General features: G+C 38.1%; 2 protein-coding genes across 4 annotated transcripts in view; both read left to right on the forward strand.

Annotated features, from left to right (window-relative positions):
• The window catches only part of KCNH7 (potassium voltage-gated channel subfamily H member 7), a 621,793-nt gene that overhangs the window by 444,036 nt on the left and 153,911 nt on the right, over positions 1-23,846 (forward strand). The gene's annotated exons all lie outside the window — the stretch shown is intronic.
• The window catches only part of LOC122746157 (folate receptor alpha-like), a 31,073-nt gene that overhangs the window by 4,553 nt on the left and 2,674 nt on the right, over positions 1-23,846 (forward strand). The window contains exons 2-3 of the mRNA XM_043991623.1: positions 726-1,260; positions 10,992-11,076. Of these exons, the coding sequence (XP_043847558.1) occupies positions 726-1,260; positions 10,992-11,076 (620 nt within the window). The remainder of the gene's footprint in view (positions 1-725; positions 1,261-10,991; positions 11,077-23,846) is intronic.

The following is a 23,846-nucleotide window of genomic DNA, read 5'->3' on the forward strand; positions in this document are numbered from 1 at the left end:
GTGTCTTCACCAAACCATTATCTTTGCCTTGACTTCAATGCTCTTCTCTTGTTCTCCTACCTATCAAAATCTAACTAATGCGGGGCAGCTAGGTGGCACAGTGGATAGAGCACTGGCCCTGGAGTCAGGAGTACCTGAGTTCAAATCTGGCCTTAGACATTTAACACTTACTAGCTGTGTGACCCTGGGCAAGTCACTTAACCCCAATTGCCTCACTAAAAAAAAAAAATCTGACTAATGCCATTGGTCCCCATGTTGAGACCCTTTGGTTCTTTAGTTTAAATATTAACTTACTTGAGCACACAAGGAAGTACAATATCTGTCTACCAGGTGTCATGCTACTTGAACTATCAGCCAACCTTATTTGTTTATCTCTGGCACATGCAAAAAATATCTCTTTTCTAAGAGACTGCAGTATTTCTTCTAGCCACAAGAACTGTAAAACCCCCAAATTCCTAAACTACTCCCCTACTACTAGGCTTCCAAGAAGTGAGTAGCACTAAATAACTTGTATTAACCCCTCACTGGGCAGGATTAAAATTAAACTAGGGTTTTTACTTGGGGGTGTGGTCATGGTTTGGAGCAAGATTCCTCTTCCCACCTTCCATGTTCACCAAAGTTTAGTCAAATCTTGAGTCAGGCTTGGTATTTAAATTAGTGCAGACTTTATAAAAGAAGGAAACTCCAGATCTAGGCCTCCAGGTTTCTTTAGAGTCTCTGAGAAGCTCCTGCAGCCAGCCCATGGAAGAAGAGAGTCTGCTGCACAGCAAACACCAGCATTGCTGCCCATGGAAACCCCTCCTCCCTGTACCCCTTCAACTATAACCACTGTGGGACGATGACCCCAGCCTGCAGACACCACTTTATCCAGGACACATGTTTCTATCAGTGCTCCCCCAACCTAGGACCCTGGATCCAGCCGGTGACCTCATGTTGTAGGAAGGAACGGGTCCTGAATGTTCCCCTGTGCAAGGAGGATTGTATTCAATGGTGGGAGGACTGCCAAACTTCCTACACCTGCAGAGATAACTGGCACACAGGTTGGAATCAGACTTCAGGGATTAACGAGTGCCCAACTAATGCCACCTGCCACCCTTTCCCATTTTACTTCCCAACACCAGCCTCCCTATGTGAGAACATTTTTAGTCATTCTTACAAAGTAAGCTCTTTTGGCAGGGGCAGTGGTAAATGTATGCAGATGTCGTTTGACCCAGCCCAGGGAAACCCCAATGAAGCTGTGGCTAAATACTATGCTTTTGGCTCTGCCCCAGGCATCTTCAGTTGGAAGGCCACTTTCCCCTTCTTGATTTTGACACTGAGGTTGCTTCTCTGGGCTTAACCCTCATCAGCAAAGAAATCTCGCCAATCTACATGTAAAACCATACCCAAAATTACTCCCGGTGTGAGACCCTTGGACTCCAGCTTCCTGCCTGATACAGCCTGGCTCTCCTGAAACCCTGGCTTCCTCCCATCTGGATTCTTTCCCCTCAAACCTGATCCGGAAACATCTAAGCCCCCACACATTGGATTTCACAGACCCCACACCACTACTGAGTGAGGCAGGGAGAGCGGGTGCCTTCCTTTCTCCCCACTTTTAAGTGACTCCAGGTCCAGTCTCCTACCTTTTTCTCTGCATAGCAAAATCCACTCTTCCCTCCTTCCTTCTTTTCTTTAGGGGAAATTAACTATTGTTCTGCCCTCTCTAAAGTGAAATCCTCCTTAATACTACTCCTTTCAAGTAGGAATTATTTCATTGATTGTGTTTGTATCCTTAGCACCTGGTACTATATATGTTCATACCTGGTCCATATGTGTTTAATAAGTTTAATAAATGTTGATTGATCAAAAAAATTAAACTAGGGCATGAAGCAGGATATTACTCAAAATATTAAAATACAAAATCAGGCTAACTAGTTCATTGCCCTCACCCTATCTGGATTCCACTAGGTCAAATCATTGCCCACACCATTCACAGATTTAGAGGCTCACATAGTTTATTGTATGTAGAAAGGATATGGAAAATAGACTCCCCCCATCTTTGGGGGAGTATGCTTATTTCTTTCCCCCTTCTCCCTTTGAGTCTTCTTTTTCTCATCTTCCTTCTTTCTCCTTCCTAGTGGAGGAAAGTTAAGTATTATATGAGGATACTCTGAACTAAACTGAGAGAAATTGGACTGGGCTATCAAGTCTGGGCTGTAGCTAGCATCTTCAGCTTTGTACTTAGGGTAAGTATCTGAGGCAGGATCTAAATAGAGATCTTCCTGACTGTCCATTATGCTACCTACTTACTCTGTTATATTTCCTTATATCTCAGTCTTTGAAATGTAGACAGATAACTGCCCTCAATTTATTACTATCTTTATTTTCTGAGGATCTTAAATTAGTAACATAAGTCTCGGGAAAAAATAACTGAGGTTTTGAGCATGAGTAACTGAGAGAATTGTGGTACCCTCAACAAAATAGTGAAGTTTAGAGAATGAGGAGGCTTAGGGAAGAAGATCAAGATTTCAGACTTGGAGACTTTGAGTTTGATGTACTAGTGAAACAACCATATGGAGACATATAAGAAATCGTTGGAGACTTGGAAAAGGAGTTCAGCTCACATATATAAAAAGAAAAGATCTAATGTTTATAAACTTATGAGATAAGTAGTATAAATATTATTATCATCATTTAATAGATAAAAAAACTAAGGTTCAAAGGAGTAAAATGGGTTTAGGCATGGGTTCACCAGTAAGTGTTAGAGCCTGAAATTAGAACCAAATTCAAAATTAGCCCTCTTGATGTTAAGTTCAACACTATTCACTGAACTACTCTGATTCTCTAATGATGTATTTGTTCAGCTAAGAATTTCTACTTTGATTCTTGGCCCTTGATCACCACCAATCAGGAAAGAAATGAGCTAGTACTAGCTGTGTGACCATAAGCAAATCAGTTAACCTCTTTGGGTTTCATTGTCTCATCTGTAAAATGAGTTTGCTATCTCACCTTCTATGCCTCAAGGTTACACCAGACGTTCTCTCCAGATTTCTTCCAACTCTGAGTTTTGTTAAATGAAACTTCACAAAAGATACTCCACATCAATTTTCCAAGTTCAGCCAGCACATGATCAATGGATCTTGTTCTACTTATATAAATAACTTTCTCTCCTTCCTTCCCAGCTTTCTTCAAGTCTCAGCTAAAATTCCTTTCTGAAAGAAATCTTGCCCAGTTTTCCTTGATGTTAGTGCCTCCCTTTTGAGACTGGCATTTTCACTCTGAACCTATCTCCCTTGTACATATTTGTTTGCATGTTAATTCTCTCCATTAGATTGTGAGTTCCTTGAGGGCAGAGCCTGTTTTTGCCTTTATGTGTATCACCAATGCTTAGTACAATACCTGGCACATAGTAAGTGCTTAATAAATGCTTGCTGTTTTGACCAATATTAGCCCAACATGGAGAGAATTCCAGCAATTCCTTGATTAAACATAGTCAGAAAAAAAAACTTTTAAAAAATAGCTAAGAACATTTGTTTCAAAAAGATGGCTTAGAAGGTCAGCAGGAGGGGGCTGCTGTGCCAGGGCAGGAGTGGAGCCCAACCCCATGGTCGTGCTGACACAGATCCAGTCCCAGGAATGCCTCACCAGAGAAAGAGACCCCCAAAGCCTCTGAATCAGCTGCAGCTCCAGCATCATCTGGAACTAAGCTCACAGTCTGGTGAGAGGGCTGAGCCCTTGGCAAGGGGGACATTACAGGAGTCTCTGCTGATGCTGAAGCAGAACTTGGGTGTTTCACCCCTGCTGGGAACCAGGAGATAGGCTTGAGTAGCAGTGGCCAAGGTGGGGGAAGGGCACAGGCTCATAGGAGTTGACAACCACAGCACATAAAGCTGGTTGATTAGCAAGTTGGCCAGGGGTTATCTAGGGACCAGAGAACAGTCCAGGTGAGGAGAGAACCTGCCCTTCCTTAAATTATACCACCTGGGACCCCATGAAGCTTGGGACAGTACAGCCTGGAAACAAGTCAAGTAAGTGAAAGGCAAGATCAGCAGACAGAGAAAGGTGAAAACCATAGAAAATTTCTTTAGTGACATGGAAGATCAAGGTGTACCCTCAGAGGAGGATGGCAATGTCAGGGCCCCTATAGCTAAAGCTTGCAAGAACAATATGAATTGGTCTCAGACCATAGAGGTACTCAAAAAGGACTTTTAAGATAAAGTTAGAGAGGTAGAGAAAAATGGGAAGAGAAATGAGGGTGATGCAGGAAAGACATGAGAAAAAAAGTCAACAGCTTGAAAAGCCAAATTTTCTGATGAAAATAATCACCTAAGAATTAGGATTAGACAAATGGAAGCTAGTGACTTTATGAGAAACCAAGACACAATAAATCAAATCCAAACGAATAAAAAAAAAATAGAGGGCAATGTGAAATATCTTCTTGGAAAAACTGCTGACCTGGAAAATAGATCCAGGAGAGTTATTCTGAAAATTATTGGACTACCTGAAAACCATGATCAAGGAAAGAGCTTAGACATCATCTTCCAAGAACTTGTCAGGGAAAGCTGCCCTGACATTTTAGAAGCAGAAGGTAAAATAAATATTAAAAGAATCCACCAATCACCTACTGAAAGAGATCCCAAAGGGAAAACTCTCAGGAATATTATAGCCAAATTCCAGAACTCCCAGGTCAAGGAGAAAATATTACAAGCTACCATAAAGAAATAATTTAAGTACTGTGAAGCCCTAGTCAGGATAGCACAAGATCTAGCAGCTTCTACATTAAAGGATCAGAGGGCATGGAATATTATATTCCAGAGGGAAAAAGAATTGGGATTACAACCAAGAATCACCTATCCAGCAAAACTGAGTATAATCTTTCAGAGGAAAAAAAGGACTTCAATGAAAAAGAGGATTTTCAGGCATTTATGATGAAAAGACCTGAACTAAATGGAAAATTTGACTTTCAAATACAAGACCCTAGAGAACCATAAAAAGTTGGAGTTGGGTGACATGTCTAAGGTCATGCAGTGGGTGAGTGTCTTGTGTCTGAGGCTGGATTAGGGCTGGGGTCCTCCTGGGTCCAGGGTAGATGCTTTGTCCACTGTGTCATCTAACTGCCCCATGATGACATCTTTAGGGTAAAATTGACAGGTGAGAGGAATGCACTGGGGGAGGGGGGAGGGGAGAGGTATCATGGGATGAAATATCACATCAAAGAAACAGGAAAGGGCTTATAGAGTGGGGGAAGAGTAGGGCAGTAAATGAACTTTACACTCATCAGAATAGGCTCACAGACCTTAATCTTATCAGAATTGGCTCAAGGAGGGAATAACATACACACTCAATTAGTTGGAGTAATCTATCTAACCCTTCAGGAAAATAGGAGGGGAAGGGGATAAAGAGAGAGGGGGAAAAGAAGGGAGTACAGATTGGGGGAGGGGACAGTCAGAAGCAAATCCCTTTTCAAGAGGGATAGAGTGAAAGAAGATAGATAATAGAGTAAATATCATGGGAAAGGGAATAAGATGGAAGGAAACAGTTAACAATAGTAATTGTGAAAAAGAGAAAAGGAGGAAAAATTGTACAAAAAATATTTATAGCAACTCTTTGTGGTGGCTAAGAATTGGAAATCAAAGGAATGTCCATCAATTGGGGAATGACTAAAGAAGCTGTGGTATATAATTGTAATGGAATATTATTGTGCTATAAGAAATGATGAGCAGGATGATTTCAGAAAAACCTGGAAAAGACATATAAAATGATGTATAGTGGAGTGAGCAGAACTGGGAGGACACTGTGCACAGTAACAGCAATATTGTTCTATGAGCAATTGTGAATGACTTAACTACTCTCAGCAATACAAGAATCCAAGACAATCCCAAGGGACTAATGATGAAGCATGCTATCCACTCCCAGAGAAAGAACTCATATTGACTGAACACAAACTTAAAAAAAAAAAAGAGCACTTGTGGATTGTACATATGTAACCTATATCAGATTGTTTGCTGTCTTGTGGAGAGGGGAAGAAAGGGAGGGAGGGAGAAAAATTTGGAACTCTAAATCTTATGAAAATGAATGTTGAAAACTACCTTTAGGGGCAGTTAGGTGGCGCAGTGGATAGAGCACCGGCCCTGGAGTCAGGAGTACCTGAGTTCAAATCCAGCCTCAGACACTTAACACTTCCTAGCCGTGTGACCCTGGGCAAGTCACTTAACCCCAATTGTCTCACTTTAAAAAAAAAAAAGAAAAAAGAAAACTACCTTTACATGTAACTAGAAAAAATAAAATAAATGTTTGTTACAAAGAGCTTTAAAAAAAAAAAAGAAATAGCTTTCCAAATTAAAGTATGAGCAGAAGAATAATACATGATTCTACTCATTGTTCTTTCCTACTTTGGTACTAATCAGTTTTCTATAATATAGAAGTAGAATCTTTTGTTTTGGTCTGAACTGTGATTTTATTAGTGTCTGTAGCTCCTTGGTGAACAAACTCCTTCTATCAATGCAGATCAGCAACTATTGTGCAATAGATAATTGGCTGAGACACTAAGCAGATAAATATCTTGCCCAGGGTCTGACAGCTAGTATGTGTCAAAAACAGGATTTGAACTCTGGTTGTCTTAATGCTAAATCTTAACCCTTCAGGCTGCCTCCAACTTGTGTTATCTGTGTCATTAAAGTTAAGCTTTAGAAGGACCTTTTCCTCTACATGTCCTAGAGACTACAAATATACCCTGTCTCAGTCATTTCCAAGTCTCCCTGTCCATCAGAAGAGCAGACGTCTTTTAAGGAACATTTCATACAACTCAAGTGATCTCACCTTGCCCCCCTCAACTATTGCTGAGAAATGAACCAAAGTTTTTGAAAGAAAAGTTTCCCACATATTTTATTGTAGTAATTTTATCTCCTTCCCACCTACTACAGTACCAGGAAAGCCCAGGGAGCCATGATGATTAATGATCCATTCTAGAATTTAACCTGTTCTATAAAATGTGCTACATTTTGGAGTACAAAAGAAACATCGAAGTAGGTCAGAAGCTTGAAACTGCCCAAGGGCCTACCCTAACCTAATGGACAGCAAGTTAGAAATCAAATCAGTTCTAGATATGTCACGGTATCATACTCTATGCCTTAGTATTAGCTAGAGAGATGAGAAATTAACAATTACAACAATAAATTTTGAAACCTAATTAATTCAGACAATCAGTTCGGAATTTGTGATAATTTGGATAGGGATTAGGCCAGATTTTCACTTTTTGGGAGAAAAGGAGAATTTGCTCAGCAAATTAGCATATAAATCAAGAAAATATTTAATCTGATGGCCAACAAACCATTTTCTATTTTTAATAGGTTTAATTCATCCCTTTCTTTTTTATAATTCAATTATTTCCATAATCACCTCCAATTATCTCCCTGAATAAACCGTCCACTGTTTAAAAAAACACACATGCAAAATTAACTGTTACAATGACCACGTCTGATATGTGTACATTTGGCCCCTAGAATTTCTCACTTCTTTACGAAGATGTGGGAGATGTTTCTTGTTGCTCCTCCTCTTCTTCCTCTTTTTTAAATCATAGAAGTATTTTATTATTTTCCAGTTACATGTAAAGATGGTTTTCAACATTTGTTTTTAATGTTTGTTTGGGGTTTTTTATTTTTATTTTTTTTAGTGAGGCAGTTGGGGTTAAGTGACTTGCCCAGGGTCACACAGCTAGTAAGTGTTAAGTGTCTGAGGCCAGATTTGAACTCAGGTACTCCTTACTCCAGGGCTGGTGCTCTATCCACTATGCCACCTAGCTGCCCCTAACATTTGTTTTTATAAGATTTTTAGTTCCAAATTTTTCTCCCTCTGTCCCTTCCCTTCCCGCTCTCCAAGACATAAAGCAATCTGATATAGGTTGTATATGTACAATAACATTAAACATATTTCTGCATTAGTCATGTTGTGAAAGAAGAATCAGAACTAAAGAGGAAAACCTCAAAAAACAAAGAAACAAAAAACAAACGTAGAAACAGTATGATTCAATCTGCTGTCAGATTCCAAAGTTCTTTTTTCTGGATGTGGAGAGCATTTTTCATCATGAGTCCTTTGGGATTGTCTTGGTATTGCTAAGAAGAGCTAAGTCTGTCACAGTTGATCCTCACACAATGTTGTTGTTGCTGTGTACCATGTTCTCCGGGTTCTGCTCACTTCACTCAGCATCAGTCCACTTAAGTCTATCCAGGTTTTTTCTGAAATCATTTTTTACGGCACAATAGTATTCCATTACATTCATATACCACAACTTGTTCAGCCATTCCCCAGCTGATGGCCATTCCCTCAATTTCCAATTCTTTGCCACCACAAGGAGAGCTGCAATAAATATTTTTGTACATATGGGTCCTTTTCCCTTTTTTATTATCTCTTTGTGATACAGTGTCTGTCTGTCTGTCTGTCTGTCTGTCTGTCTGTCTGTCTGTCTGTCTCTCTCTCTCTCTCTCTCTCTTTCTCTCATCTAAAACCAAAATGGGCACAGGTTACTCAGCTTTTTACTTCATTTTTGTGATGTTTTTATAATCACAATTGTAGCCACTGTGTATATTCTCCTGGATTTGCTTATTAAGCTGTGTATCAGTTCATAGGCATTTGCCCATGTGTCTATGAATTTATCATATTCCCACTTTCTAATCTATGCATAAGGGAACCTAGGTAGTACAATGGATAGAGCTCTGAGTCTGGAGTCAAGAAGAATCATCTTCCTAAATTCAAATATGGTCTCAGATACTTACTAGCTGTGTGACCCTGACCAAGTCACTTAACCCTGTTTACCTCATTTCCTCTTCTGTAAAGTGAACTGGAGAAGGAAATAGCAAACCAGTCCAGTATTTTTGCCAAGAAAATCCAAAATGAGGTCACAAAGAGTCTGACAAGACTGAAAAATGACTGAACAAGAAAAATCTATTGATAATATCTCTTTGCTTTCACATGCCACAATTTGGTTCAACCATGTCATAGTACATGGGCATCTAGTTTGTTTTGAGGTTTTTACTGCCACAAACCAACTTAAAATCACTTCAGTAACAAGTTTGTTTTCAAATAATGAATGTCCATTAATGCATGAAATGAATATTTATGAATGCCTTCATTTTGTGGAGCATTGATATAATGCAACTATGCCTATATCTTCTGCACATAAGAGCTCACAATTTAGAAGCAAAAATAAACAAATAAATAAATAAGACAAGGGCACAAATCAATACAATGCCATTTTATATATGGCTAACATTTCTATAGCATTTAAAAGTTTGCAAAGGGGCGGCTAGGTGGCACAGTGGAAAAGCACCGGCCCTGGATTCAGGAGTACCTGAGTTCAAATCTGGCCTCAAACACTTGACACTGGGCAAATCACTTAACCCCCATTTCCCCACCAAAAACAAACAAACAAAAAAAAAAGCTTGCAAAGTGCTTTAGAGATAGATATTAGCTCATTTTATCCTCACAACAAACCTGAGCAGGAAGTGGAAGGGGGTTGGTTGGGAGTGGGGGTAAGCGCTATCATCCCCATTTTACAGATAAGGATAGTGAGGCAGGAAGAGGTTAAGTGACTTGCCCAGGATCACAGAGCTAAAACAGTGTGTAAGAGTAGAGCTAAACCCATGTCACCAGGTCCAGCTTACTATCTATCCACTGTGACATCTAGCTGCCTAGGTATTAAGGAAAAGGAAAGAGTCCGAGATATCACTGAGGTTTAAGCAAAGATACTGGTGCCCTTAACTAAAATGAAGTTCATAAGGAGAAACTGGTCTTATGGGAAGAAAGAGGAGTTTGATTGAAGGCAGTGTGTATCATACAATCTTAGGTATATAATGGGAAGGAACTTGGCAGTCATCTAGGTAGTAAGCAGCAGGTAAAGCACAAAGAGTGCTGAACTTGGAGTCACAATTTCGAATTGTAGCTCAGCCACTTAATAGCTGGGTGACTTTGAGCAAGTTCCATAAGCTCTCTGGACCTCAATTTTCTCATCTATAAAATGAGAATGGTGGACAAGATCATTTCTAAGGTCCCTTCTAACTCTCTATTTATGGTCCCTTGGCCTTTTGCTTTTGGATACGTTGATTTGGGGGCATCAATAAAGCATCCACGTAAAGATATCCATTTGAGAGTTGTAAATGTAACTGTACAGCTCAGGAAAGGAGTCAAGGCTGGAAAGCCTTACTAAGAGTCATTCTAGGGGCAGCTCAGTGGCAAAATGGTTAAATTCTGGCTGTCAGATCAAGAAGACCTGAGTTCAAATATTGCCTCAATAAATCACTAGCTTTTTGTCCCTAGACAAGTCACTTAACCTCTGTCAGTTTGTTTCCATAGCTATAAAACTATATTAACACCTATGTCACAGAGTTATTGTGAAGATAAATGAGATAACATGTAAATAGGGATGTTGTGATATAACAAATAGAAACTACTTTTCCATCTAAATGCTAAATGTTGCTAGTTATTTAAGTGCCTATATAAATAGATAGGCAACGTAAATGTCAGTTATCATTTTTATCATTATTCTTATTAGCCTAGACTCTATGATACCTTTACTCCATGAATAAAACCTTCTACTATGAGTGTATTACTTTAACTAGTTGAAAGTAATAAAACTATATTCTTTATTGATGGATTGTAAAATACTGTTTTACTTGTATTTTCTACTAAGTCACTCATATTTCCTGTTTGAGTGAATAAGTAAAGTTTTACTATAGATGGTGACTCCACATTTTATAGAAATCTTTTAAAAAATAAATTGTATTGATGTATGTTATTTTCCCTCATAGTCTTTTCTCCTCTCCCTTCTCAGACAGCCATGGCATATAATAAATAATGTTCCAAGAAAAGAAAAGCAAGAGAAAAATCAGCAAAGCTAATCAATATACTAAAAAGTCCAAACGTATGTGCATTAGCGGACCTCCCTGCAAAGGGGTAGAGTGTGGGTGGGGCAGGGGGGGTGGGGAGGGGGTTGTATCAATTTTTTGCTGTTTTGTGGCTGCTCTTTCCATTCACCTCGTTGTAGTCATGTATGTTGTCTCTTTGTCTCCATTCACCTTACTCTACTTAAAATCATGCTTCTCTGTAGTCACATACATCATTTCTTATGTCACAGTGATATTCCATTCCATTCACATTCCACAGTTTGTGTGGCCATTCCTCACATAATAGGCATCAATTATTTCCAGTTCTTTGCTATTACAAAAAGTGCACTGTAAATATCAAGGTGCAGTAAGGGACTTTACATCTGACATAATTCATAAATGTTTTGATATGTTTTAACATCCATTATCCTTATGTGTCTTGTGCAGATGATTCACAAAGTCACCAAATTTGGTAGTAAGTCAGAAAGAGAACTTCTTATTTTCTGCCCTCATACAAAGGGACTTCAGCATACATACTGTGTCTCCTTCAAATACCCTAACCACTCACTTCCTTTTCTTTTTTTTTTGTGAGGCAATTGGGGTTAAGTGACTTGCCCAGGGTCACACAGCTAGTAAGTGTTAAGTGTCTGAAGCTGGATTCAAACTCAGGTCCTCCTGAATCCAGGGCCAGTGCTCTATCCACTGTACCACCTAGCTGCCCCAACCACTCACTTCCCATGAGCTATTCCTCCACCCTGCCTCATCCACACACAAAGATGGTCATAACCTTGGCCTTTTCATCACCCACAAAAGTACCACCTCCATGTTCCAGAATGCCAAAATCTCCTTATCTGATCATAATCTACTTGCTTTTCACTTCTCCCTCTGCCTCCTCTCATAGAACTCTCTTCTCTGTCCATACTATGACCTCCAAATCATTGACCCCTCTATTACATTAGGCACTTTTCCCTCTTTTCCCCACCTTCTCACTGAAACAATTAAACTCTACTCCAGGAGCAGCTGGGTGGTGCAGTGGATAAAGTACCTGTCCTGGATTCAAGAGGACCTGAGTTCAAATCTGCCCTCAGACACTTGACACTTACTAGTTGTGTGACCCTGGGCAAGTCACTTAACCTTCATTGCCCTGCAATAAATAAATGAATAAATAAATAGATAAAAGAATGAATAAATAAATAAATAAATAAAATAAACTCTACTCCATCTTCCTCATTTGAATCCCCAGACCTCTTATATCACTGATCACATTCAGTCAAGCCTCAGCTTTGGGTCACTCCCATCATTTACTGCCTTCACTCACATGTGCTATTGATTTAATAGGGAGAAAATCATGGCACTACCCTTTGATGTTACACAACCTCAACTGGGTCCTCACTGTTGCTAGGCAATCCTTTTATATCTCCTTTGTCAACTCACTATCCCACTCTCCAGAGCAGTTTTCCAAACCTTTTCATCCCTCTTTAAGCCTCCTGTAGCTCTCCCTCCCCCAACTCTCTCAATTGAGAACTTTGCTTCATATTTGACAGAAAAAAAAAAAATAAGGCCAATCACTGGGAGTTCCCTCCTCTCCTCTTCTTCATCTCCTATTACTCAAATTCCTCCTTCCACTCTCTTCTCCTTCACCTCTGTCTCACATGATGAAATGACCTTACTCCTTACCAAGCCTAACCCCTTTACTTGTTCAATCCAATCCAAGAAACACTTCTTAAGAGCCTACTATTTGCCAGATGCTATGCTAAGTGCTAAGGATACAATTAATAAAAAGAAAGTCAGCCTTTGCCCTCAGGATCATATAGTCTAAAGGGGGACCACACACAAAGGGAAGCAAGAAAAAGAAAGGAGTGTGGCATACCAAGAGGCACCCAACAGGGCATCTTGTTCCATGGAGTTGAAACCAGGAAAATTAGCAAATTAAAGTGTTCAGGTGATCCCATCCCATCCTGTCTCCTCCTTTGGACTTCTCCCTAAAGTCCTTCTGCCAGATAGAGAGGGGAAGGAATGAGAGGGATATAAAAGAATTGAAGAGCTAGGGAACTTTCTGAGGCCTTTCCCCCTCCCCGCCAGTAAGCCCCCTACTGTTGAGCTTCCTTAGAAAATGCTTGTGATATTGTCTTTCTAAATCTTGTCCTGGGAAGAATATAAACTAGAACTATATACCTAAGAGAAATTAACATCTTCAATAGTGGTAAGATGGCAATTCGTGACCATAAGTTACTCCACCTTAGCTTTTCTGCCTCCACATGTCACCCAATACCTGCCTAGAGAGCTGGGCCTAGAATCAGTAGGACCTGATTTCAAATTTGACCTTAGTAATTTTCTAGCTAAATGACCCCAGGCAAAACACTTTACCTGCTTGCCTCAGTTTCCTCATCTGTAAAATGAAGATGATAAGAGAACCTACTTCCCAGGGTTGCAGTGAGTATCAAATGAGATAACAGTTGTAAAGTATTGGCATAGTGCCTGGCCCATAGTGCTATATAAATATTAGTTATTATTGTTATTATATTTCTGTTCACTTGCTGCTCTGAAACTTGCCAAAATAACCAACTCATTTGGAGCTAATAAAAGAGAAAGTTTATGTGTCTTGTCTGAATATACATTGTCTCCTTTTTCCAGTGCCAGTTGTAAGGATTAAATGAGATAATTGTAAAGTGCTAAACATAGTACCTAGCACACAGTAGGTGCTGTATAAATGTGATAGATGATAGATAGAGATCTATGTAGATAGAGATGTTATTTTTATCTCCCAGCAATAGCTTAAACACAAAAGGCTGTTTCTTTCCACTGATGGGTTCTCATCTCATGTCTCAAACAGTAACAATCACTTTAAGCTCTTCCCCCAAATACAGGCATGAATCATCTGTTAGGTGATTGATCTCCACTGTTTTATGTTGTAGAGGTTATGTTCCTTGGAAATTTTCCCAAATTTTCTTTTCCTATTTGAAGCTCCAAATTTGAAAATATTCTACAGAAAAGCATCTTTTCCCCCTCTTTAAGCTCATTAGTAAATGAGTCAGCTTTGGGGCTTTCTATTTTTTTCTCCCATTATCACTTACTAAAGATAGTGTAGTAATTAACCTCTGCTGCAGTGGTTATCTATAAATTAGTAGAAGATTTAGAGTCTATTGAAACTTATTCAATAAATCTGTAGGATTAAAGACACTAGGCCTGTTTGAATTAATGATGTATTTCTCAATAATATGAGCACAATTTCAGACTGGCTGGCAGGAAAATAAACCCAGGGCTTAAGATAGTTAAGCTTTGTCTTAAAATTATATTGCATTTTAAAATATACCTCATTTTTCCACCTGTCTTATCACAAGGTAAATGATAATGTTGACAATGATTTTTTTCTAAAATTACTGACTATATTAAGGAGGTCTTAATACATTGTGCCAACAAGGCACTTGGATTATATAATAATGCTCAAAAATATTAATATTTTGGTTATAGTCGCTGTTAATAATGAACTTATGTTAGACACATGAGACAAAGTTCTATTGTATATGTATCTTCCCAGAGTGTTCTTGGCTAGAAAGTTCAAGTACTTAATATCATCTGGTTATATTGATCAGTCTGGGGATTTTTAGATTAGCAGTTTCATTAAAGTGTGCCAGACTCATTTAATGAGTTGCCACACTTCAAAGAGTTTTATATTTGGCTTGAAATGTGAAGGACAACTCTTGTCACTTTGCTTAACCGAAGGCCCAAAGTACTCCTCCAAAAAGGACCTTCTTCCCTTCACAGTTTCTGGGTTGGTGCCTTTTTTTAACTGAATTATCTGATCCATTGATTGCTTCCCTGGGAATTTCAACATTCAGAAAAACTAACAAACGTCCACTAGGCGAGCACCAGAAATGCCCAGCTGGTTCTTTGTTACCCATGGGAAATTTTCTCAGTCAGAGCCCAGTAATTGTTTAGTGCAGCTGCTGCAATTTCAATGATGCCAGCTCATCTGCAGCCAACTGTATGCATAAAGCAGATGACTCATGTGCCTGATAAAATACACATAGGTCGTGGGGGTGGGCCTTCATAACACCAGTTTTCAATTTGCTTCTGCTTTGTTAACTGCTTGGGGGGATTATGTAATCAAAGGTGATTATTTAAGCATATAAATATGCTATATATTAATGTAATAAAAGTACAAGAGCACGTATTCATCATTACCATCTTCAAAAAGCATCTGTTGGACTGAACACCCAGGTATTGTACAAACCATATACTTTTTACCTAGACCTAGACTGAATCTCTGCATGCTACAAACTTTGAATCACAGAAGTACAGAGTTGAAAGGGGGCCTAGTCCAAAACATAACAAAAAGCAGGAGTCATCTTTACAATATATCCAAGCAGGGGGAAGCTAGGTGGTGCAGTGGATAAGGCACTAGCCCTGGATTCAGGAGGACTTGAGTTCAAATCCAGTCTCAGACACTTGACACTTACTAGCTCTGTGACCCTGGGCAAGTCACTTAACCCTCACTGCCCAGCCCAAAACAAAACAAAACAAAAAAATAATATATCCAAGCAGCAGTACCCTCTAAAACATCTCCATTGGTAATCAGTCCTCTTCTAGGAGATTTCTAGAGAAAGGAATCAGAATCGTATCATAAATCTAGGACTAAAATGGACCTTAGATGTGAATTAGTCCAACCACCTCATTTCTACAAATGAGAAAACTGAGTCATGGGGGGAAAAAGGAAGGGAAATGACTTGTCCATGGTCACCAAGGTAGGAAGTGGTGAGGTTCTCATTCAAGATTTAGTGCTCTTTCAATTGAGCTATACTATCTCCCTCTCTCCTAAGACAGCCATTTCTTCTTTGAACAACCTAAGATGAAACTAGGTTTTTTGGCTGCCATTTCAAAAAGGTGGTTAATGTTAATTTTTCAGTCTAGTAAAAGCCCCAGATCTTCTTCACACTAATGGCTGGTGACATTTGAAATCAGGAATTTATATTTAGCCCAATGAAATATTAAAATATTTAATTAAACCCATTGTTTCTGCTGAGATCTTTGGGGATGCCAGTTCTGCTCTTCTCCATATTAGCTATTGTCAGCTTCATCCATTCTACAGATCTGTTCAGGTTTGTCATTTATGCCTTCATACAATTCAAAGGTAAAAAAATGTTGACCTTAATGTCTCAAATTTCATGTGTCTACAGATGCGGGCCATCCATATGATGGAATAAAAATATTAAGCCAGATGGCATATTTGCATAATCTAGAAATACTTCTTTTAATATGTCTTTGGATCTGTGCTCTTTTCAATGTGAATACTTTCTCCAAAGGTATAGATATCATCCCATCCATGCTTTCTCATGATATATCAAAAGCACTTTGCAAATGTTAACACATTTCACAAACGTTAGCTACCACTGCCACTACTATTGCTATTATCTCATTCTTATCTTATTTGAAGTTCAGATATAAATGGTACTGGAAAAAATCATTATCCTGCTATAATTTTTTTAGATTTAATGTGCTAAGACTATTACTCAAGAGGATAAGATAATTCCATTTTAAAGCTGAATAAGTTTTAGGATGCAAACATCTCCTGGATTGTTATTCATTATTGTTGTTGTTACCCTTGTTCTTCCACAAATACACCATAGATGATCTACCCAGTACACTAAAAACCTTCTTCTAGGTCTTCTGACATTCTGCATAGACCAATGAAGCATGTAGATTATTCATCAATTATCCACCCCTCTAGCTCTGTGACCTCCTTTTCTAGTCATACTTTCCTTGAATCATATCTCTTGTTAAGGTTGGTGATAGGTTGACAGAGAATTTGAGAGAAGCAGTATGATTACTTAAAAATGCACAGAGATAGGGGCAGCTAAGTGGTGCAGTGGATAAAGCACTGGCCCTGGATTCAGGAGGACCTGAATTCAGGTCTGGCCTCAAACACTTGACACTTACTAGCTGTGTGACCCTGGGCAAGTCACTTAACCCTCATTGTCCTGAAAAAACAAACAAACAAAAAAAATGCACAGAGATGAGGTATCAATTTATATCCATCACATTGACTAAGATGACCTCCCCCCAAAAAAGATAAAGAAAATGACAAATGCTGAAGGAAATATGGAAAAAATAGATACATTAAAACACTCTTGGTGGAGCTGTGAACTAGTCCAACCATTCTGAAAAGCGATTTGGAAATGTCCAAAAAAAAATATTAAACTGTGCATACTCTTTTAAACAGTGGTACCACTACTAGGTTTATAATGCAAAGAAATAAAGAAAAATGAAATGCACTCAAATTTGTGAACTAATTATAGCTGCTCTTTTCATTATGGCAAAGAATTGAAGACTGAGGAGATACCCATCAACTGGATTGATTGGACAAGTAATGTTATATGAATGTGATAGATGTTGAAAGAAATAATGAAGGAAATGGTTTTAGAAAAATCTAGCAAGACGTGTAGGAACTGATGCAAAGTGAAGTAAGCAGAACCAGAAAACAATTTACATATCAAAAGCAATATTGTAAAGGTAATCAACTTTGAAAGACTTAATAACTCTAATCAGCAAGATGACCAACCCCAGTTCCAAAGGACTCATGATGTAAAATGCTATCCACCTCCAGAGGAAAAACTGATAGACTCAAAGTACAGACTAAAGCATATTGTTTCTTTTTCTTTTTCTTGCTTTTCTTCTGAGGAACATGGATAGTATGAAATGTTGTTTTTCATAACCATGCATATTTGTAAAGGGTTTTGTTTTTGTGCCTTCTCAGCAGTGGTTGGCAAAAAGAATTAGGCAAAAGAGGAAAAAGAGGAGGAAGAGAGAATTTAAAACTGAAAATAAAATGAAATTGATTTTTTGAGGTAAAGATGAAAAAGGATAAATCAAGTATTAGACTATTCATATATATATATATGATACCATGAACTTTTATTATAGTTGCAAATTTATGGCATCAATATAAAACAATAAAGATAGCAAGAACAAGCTCAAACTTTCATCCTGTGACATATACCTTTCTTTTGCTAGATACACTGAATTCTCAAAGTACTGAATAGGCCTCTAGGGCCTTGAAAGATTTAACACAACAGAGACAGGGGTAGATTAAATACTTGGACAACATGAGAAGTAATATATCCCCCCAAAAGGGTATCCTTGATTTTTGTGGCTAGTAAAACAAGGACTAATGCTACCCATTCATTTTGATTTCTGAGGACTGTTTACAATTCTTTCCCAGACCCTGAGCCCGAAAGGCAGTCAGCAGGAGTATAAAACAAGCTAGATTTGGAATAAGACCTAGATTGGAATCCTAGCTCTATTACTTACTACCTGCATGAGCCAGAGTAAATCACTTAACTTCTCTGAGCCTCTGTAAAATGAGAGTGGAGGGCTGTGGACCCCATGATCTCTGAGGTCCCTCGTGGCTCTTCAACTTGTGATTCTGAAAGCAGGAAATATGATATGGTAGGTAGTCTCATGATGATATAATCATGGTATAGAGGCTCTGAGAGGCAGCATAATATAATGAGCTAGATTAATAGGATCATAGATTGCAGAAAGACAGCTAGGTGTCTCAGTGGATAGAGTACTGGGCCTGGACTCATGAAGACTTATCTTCCTGAGTTTAAATCTGACATCAGACACTTACTTGCTGTGTGACCCTGAACAAGTCACCCAACCTTTTTTTTCCTTGGTTTCCTCATTTGTAAAATGATATAGAAAAGGACATGGCAAACCACTCTAGGATCTTTGCCAAGAAAAACTGTGACTGACTGAACAACAGATTTAAAGTGGGCAGGGCTCTGAAAGCTTACCTAGTCTAACCCTTTCGTTTTATATATGGAAAGAGAGAAGCCCCAGAAAGTTAAATGACTTACCAGAAACATAGCTAGGATTGACACTCAGGCCCTCTGTCATCAAATCTATTTAGTTTTTCTATTGCTTCATGCTACCTCCTGGATTAATGATCTAGCCTCCAAAAAAGGAAGACCTGGCTTCAAATCTTACCTTTGGCACATACTGGCCAAGTGACTCTAGGCAAGGGATAACTTTTAAATACTCCCTTATGTGCCTCAAGCAATTCCCTAAGGCATAATGTAATGAAAAAAGAGCTGGGTTTGGAGTTAAAAGCCTGGGTCCTAATCTTTTAAATTATGTATTTAATATTTTCCTGAATCACATGTAAAATTAATTTTTAACATTCATTTCTTTTTAATTTTGAGTTTCAAAGTCCCTCCTTCCCCTTCTGCCCTCCCTGCCCCCATTGAGAAGGCAAGTAATTTGATATAGGTTATACATGAATAGTCATACAAAACCTATTTCCATGTTAGTTATGTTGTAAAAGAAAACATGGATGGAAGGAAGGAAGGAAGGAAGGAAGGAAGGAAGGAAGGAAGGAAGGAAGGAAGGAAGGAAGGAAGGAAGGAAGGAAGGAAGGAAGGAAGGAAGGAAGGAAGGAAGGGAGGGAGGGAATTTTTTTTTTTTAAAAGGCTGGGTTGTAGGGGCAGCTAGGTGGTGCAGTGAATAAAGAACCGGCCCTAGATTCAGGAGTACCTGAGTTCAAATCTGGCCTCAGACACTTGACACGTACTAGCTGTGTGACCCTGGGCAAGTCACTTAACCCAAAAGGTGCTAAGTGCCCCGCCAAAAAAAAAAAAAAAAAGGCTGGGTCCTAATCAAAAGTCCAAGTACTAATCAGAAGCCTAGCTTCAAATCCAAATCCCAGCTCTGCCACTTACTACTTACATGATCTTGGACTTAATCACCCTAGGCCTCAGTTTCCTCAACTACAAAATAAGAGGGTTGGATTAAATGACCTCCAAAGTATCTTCCAGATCTAAATCTATAATCTTATAATCTCATAGCATGTATCTGCACTCCCACACTGGGAGTCCTTCCCACTGATAAAATCACTGATGCTTTGCATATTGTCAAAATCGGCATAAAGACAAGCTGTTAATGTTGTCTCTTTGGAGAAATGATTTTACATTTTGGAGGTTCGGAGTAATTTAAATATCTATTCTACTAAATGATTTTCATCTGTAAACCTACATCAAAGAATCTGTCACAGACCCAGAGAAGTTACTCTTCACCTGTATTTTACAATACCACCAAAAAGAAAAGACATAGTAACTTCAAATATTAGTCATAGGTTGTTAAAACTAAAAGAGATTTTAGAGATCAGTCAACTCCATCATTTTCCAAATTAAAAAAACAGATGACCAAGAAATGCTAAAAATGCAGTTAATTACTCTATAGTAGCATTTGAAAGCAGAGTATAAAATAAATTATTCAATTTAAATCAAAGTGGGGTGGGCATTCAAATGAATTGTGATAAAAATATCACTGGACTTCCTCAAACCATTTTTTTTTAATTTTAGACTTGAAGAAATACAAGTACCTTTTGTTTCTCTAAATGTACATTTGGCAAGGGAATCCGAGGAGACAAGTAATGTGAGAGATTTTTAGTTTGTCTTTCTACAGAACCAGTATAGTCTTATTAGGAAGACATAGAGGCTTCAAGAAAGAAGAGATCAAGGTGATTGAAGTGTGAGTTTCAATTTTTATCCTCTAATAGTCTAGAGGCTAGAGAGAAAAATAGCTATGCTTGTCATCAGGGGGCAATGGTGGGCTTAATTTTCATTTGTTCATTGTCACCTTTATAAGACTTCATTGTTTTAGATAGTGAATATCAGATTTATATGTCTCCCCAGGAGACTTGAACAGAGGTAGAATTTTTGTTTTGTTTTTTGATAGACTAGTAAAGGGGTAAAAACGACCCTGTGGAAGATAGCTTATAATATCAGCACAAATGAAATTCAGGGTCATTAAGAATCAAGAGAAATTACCTTGTAGGAAGATAGCCCTGTGTGGTAATACATAAAAATAGGAATCTAATGAATCTCTGGCACAGAATTATGCTTCTCTATTAAACCTTCTAAATCTGAACAAATGGCATAATTGTTTCTTCCATCTTTGTGGATTCTTGAATCTATCAATTTTAAAGTGACTTTAATAGTTTAAAAGTAATTCTCATGGATAAATGTGGTAGACAGACTGTTAGACTTGGAGCCAGTTAGACTTACATTCATATTCTACCTATGACACTTGCTAACTATGTAATAAAAAGCAAGTCATAACCTTTCCTGGCCTCAGTTTCCTTGATTGTTAAAAGAGGGAGTTGAACTACTTAGCCTCTACATCTATGTACTTATGACCACTTTAGGCTTACATGATAAGTGAGAAACGCTTTTGGCAGGTTTTAGTTTTTCCTACCACAAAGTGGAAGGTATATCTCAAAAAGTTTCTAACAAAAAATTGATTTCCCAGTGTATAGATATGTGCTCGCATGTCTACATAACTTTCTCTTCTAAGGTGGAGCTAACCTCAGAGCTAGTTCTAAGATACTTGGCCTGCCTGCCAATTGAGAATCATTAATTTGTCTCCACTCTTAGAAAAACAGTATATGATGTCAATCATCATCATTAAATGTACTTTGCAACAGTCATTCTTTCCATGGAGATTTGTAAAAAATCATTCCTAAAGATAGAAAAACATAAAATATTTCATTTTCCCAATTTTAGTACTATCTGAATTTTTGTAAATACATTGAATTATCCATGCTATAGTAATTGACTTTTCAGTGTCATCTATGAGGGGAAACTACCTTGTTCTAAAACTTAAAAGATTATTTTCCAAAGATGCTTTTGCAAAGAACTGGGAACTAAGGAGTCTCCCATTAAATGGGGAATAACCAAATAATTTATTATATTTGAATGTATGGAATATTATTCTATACTATTTAATACTATTGTACTTCAAGAAATAATGAAAGAGGGGCAGCTAGGTGGCGCAGTGGATAAAGCACTGGTCCTGGATTCTGGAGGACCTGAGTTCAAATGTGGCCTCAGACACTTGACACTTACTATCTGTGTGACCCTGGGCAAGTCACTTAACACCCACTGCCCCGCCCTCCCCCCCAAAAAGAGGAAGAGAATAGGGAACGATGTCAAGAAAAAGGAAAAGAAAAAAAAAGGAATAATGAAAGAGATGGTTTCAGAGAAATCTGGCAAGAACTATATGAACTGATTGAGAAGGAAATGAGCAGAACCAGGAGGAAAATTTATGCAATAACAACTGTCAAGACAAACAACTTTGAAAGGCATAAGAACTATGATCGTGATTAACCAATACTATGGCCATAGCAGGAATTTGTTTTGCTTGACTATGAATATCTATCATGAGGGTTTTGCTTATTTTTTCAATGAAATGTTAAGATTGAGAGAAAATAGATTTTTATTTGAAAATAAAAATGGATTTACTTTAAGCAAAATTTAAGTTAGAAGATGCCTTTGAGGGGCAGCTAGGTGGCACAGTGGATAAAGCACTGGCCCTGGATTCAGGAATACCTGAGTTCAAATCCGGCCTCAGACACTTGACACTTACTAGCTGTGTGACCCTGGGCAAGTCACTTAACCCCCATTGCCCTGCAAAAAAAAAAAAAAAAAAAAAAAAAAAAAGATGCCTTTGACTATGAAACAACTAGAAATTAAGTTTTTTCTATGTCCCTAAAAATGAATCAATAATTAAGAGAAGCAAAATATAAATACTTATAGTTTGTATAGCTACTATGTTCCAGGCACTGTGCTAAGTACTTTATACAAATATCATCTCATTTGATACTCACAAGAACCCCATAAAGTAGGTGCTATTATTATCCCCATTTACAGATGAGGAAACTAAGACAAATAGACATTAAGTAATTTGCCCAAGGTCACACAGCTAGTAAGTGTATTAACCCAAATATGAACTGATTCCAGGACCAGTGGTCTAAGCACTATACCACCTGCTGCCTCAATTTTAAGCACTACCTCTTTGTCAGGTACCATGCTAAGTCCAGGGGACACAAAGATTTTATTTTTCAGTCATAGTTCCTAACTTCAAGGAGCTTACATTTTATTGTCAGAAACTGTGTATACATATATGAGTAGATTCAAAAGGATTGTAATTATAAAATATAATTTCAAGTGGAGAGGCACTAGCAGCTGGGAAGATCAGGAGAAGTCTAATGAAGGAGATAGTGCTTAAATTGAGCTCTGAAGGAAATATATCTTAATATCTATGATTAATCCTCTCCTTTTCTGTTCACTCAATCAGTAGAAAATATTTATTAAGCATATGTTCTGTGTTAAGCAATAAAGTAGGTTGTGTTTGGGGATGCGAAAGAAATAGAAGACAATCAAGAAAGTTAGTATTCCACTGAGTTCAAATCAAATTCATTATTCCTTATTATATAGCTCTAAGTTATGCCCAGCCCCTCACCAAATCTTTAGTTTTTAACCATCTCTTTACCCTATGTATACATGCTACTTCCCCTTGGCTGACTAGTCTAAATTTGCAACTGCCTAATTCTTCCTCCTAATTATCATTTAGCCTTGAGCCTTTAAGAATGTAAATACAGCAAAAGCTCATTAATATAGCAAATTTTGGTAAATTATCAATGCACCTTACTGAAACATTTTAATAAAAGAATATAGATTGTTCAATCAATATTTGATTGATTTTTTTAAAGAAATTATATTTTATTCAAGTTCTTGTTGAAATAATATTGTTCCCACCCTCCTTCCTGCTTTAATTCTGCTCTGTTGGAGTTGGGCTGACTGCTGGAATTCTGACATTTTCTATAAGCTTGCTCTTTTGGGTAGATGTAATAAGGCCAGTCAGACTTCAGTAAAGAGCATATCCAATAGGCAAATGGCAAATTTCCAGGAGTCTATTGCTAAGGTAAGTGGTTGGCATCATCTCTGAATGTGTGAGCAGGTTTTGCTGCCTCTAACATTTGAAAATGACTTCTCCATGACAAAACCCAGTGTGGCATATACCACTAAATTACTAAAGGAAATGTGTTGACTATGGAGAATTTGCCCAGTCCCAGACAAGAAAACACATACACATTGGAGGATTTGCAGTGTATAAAGCTGTTCTCAAAATTAACTAATTTTAAAAAGA

Source organism: Dromiciops gliroides, chromosome 3 (genome assembly GCF_019393635.1).
Source record: "Dromiciops gliroides isolate mDroGli1 chromosome 3, mDroGli1.pri, whole genome shotgun sequence".
Lineage (NCBI taxonomy): Eukaryota > Metazoa > Chordata > Mammalia > Microbiotheria > Microbiotheriidae > Dromiciops > Dromiciops gliroides.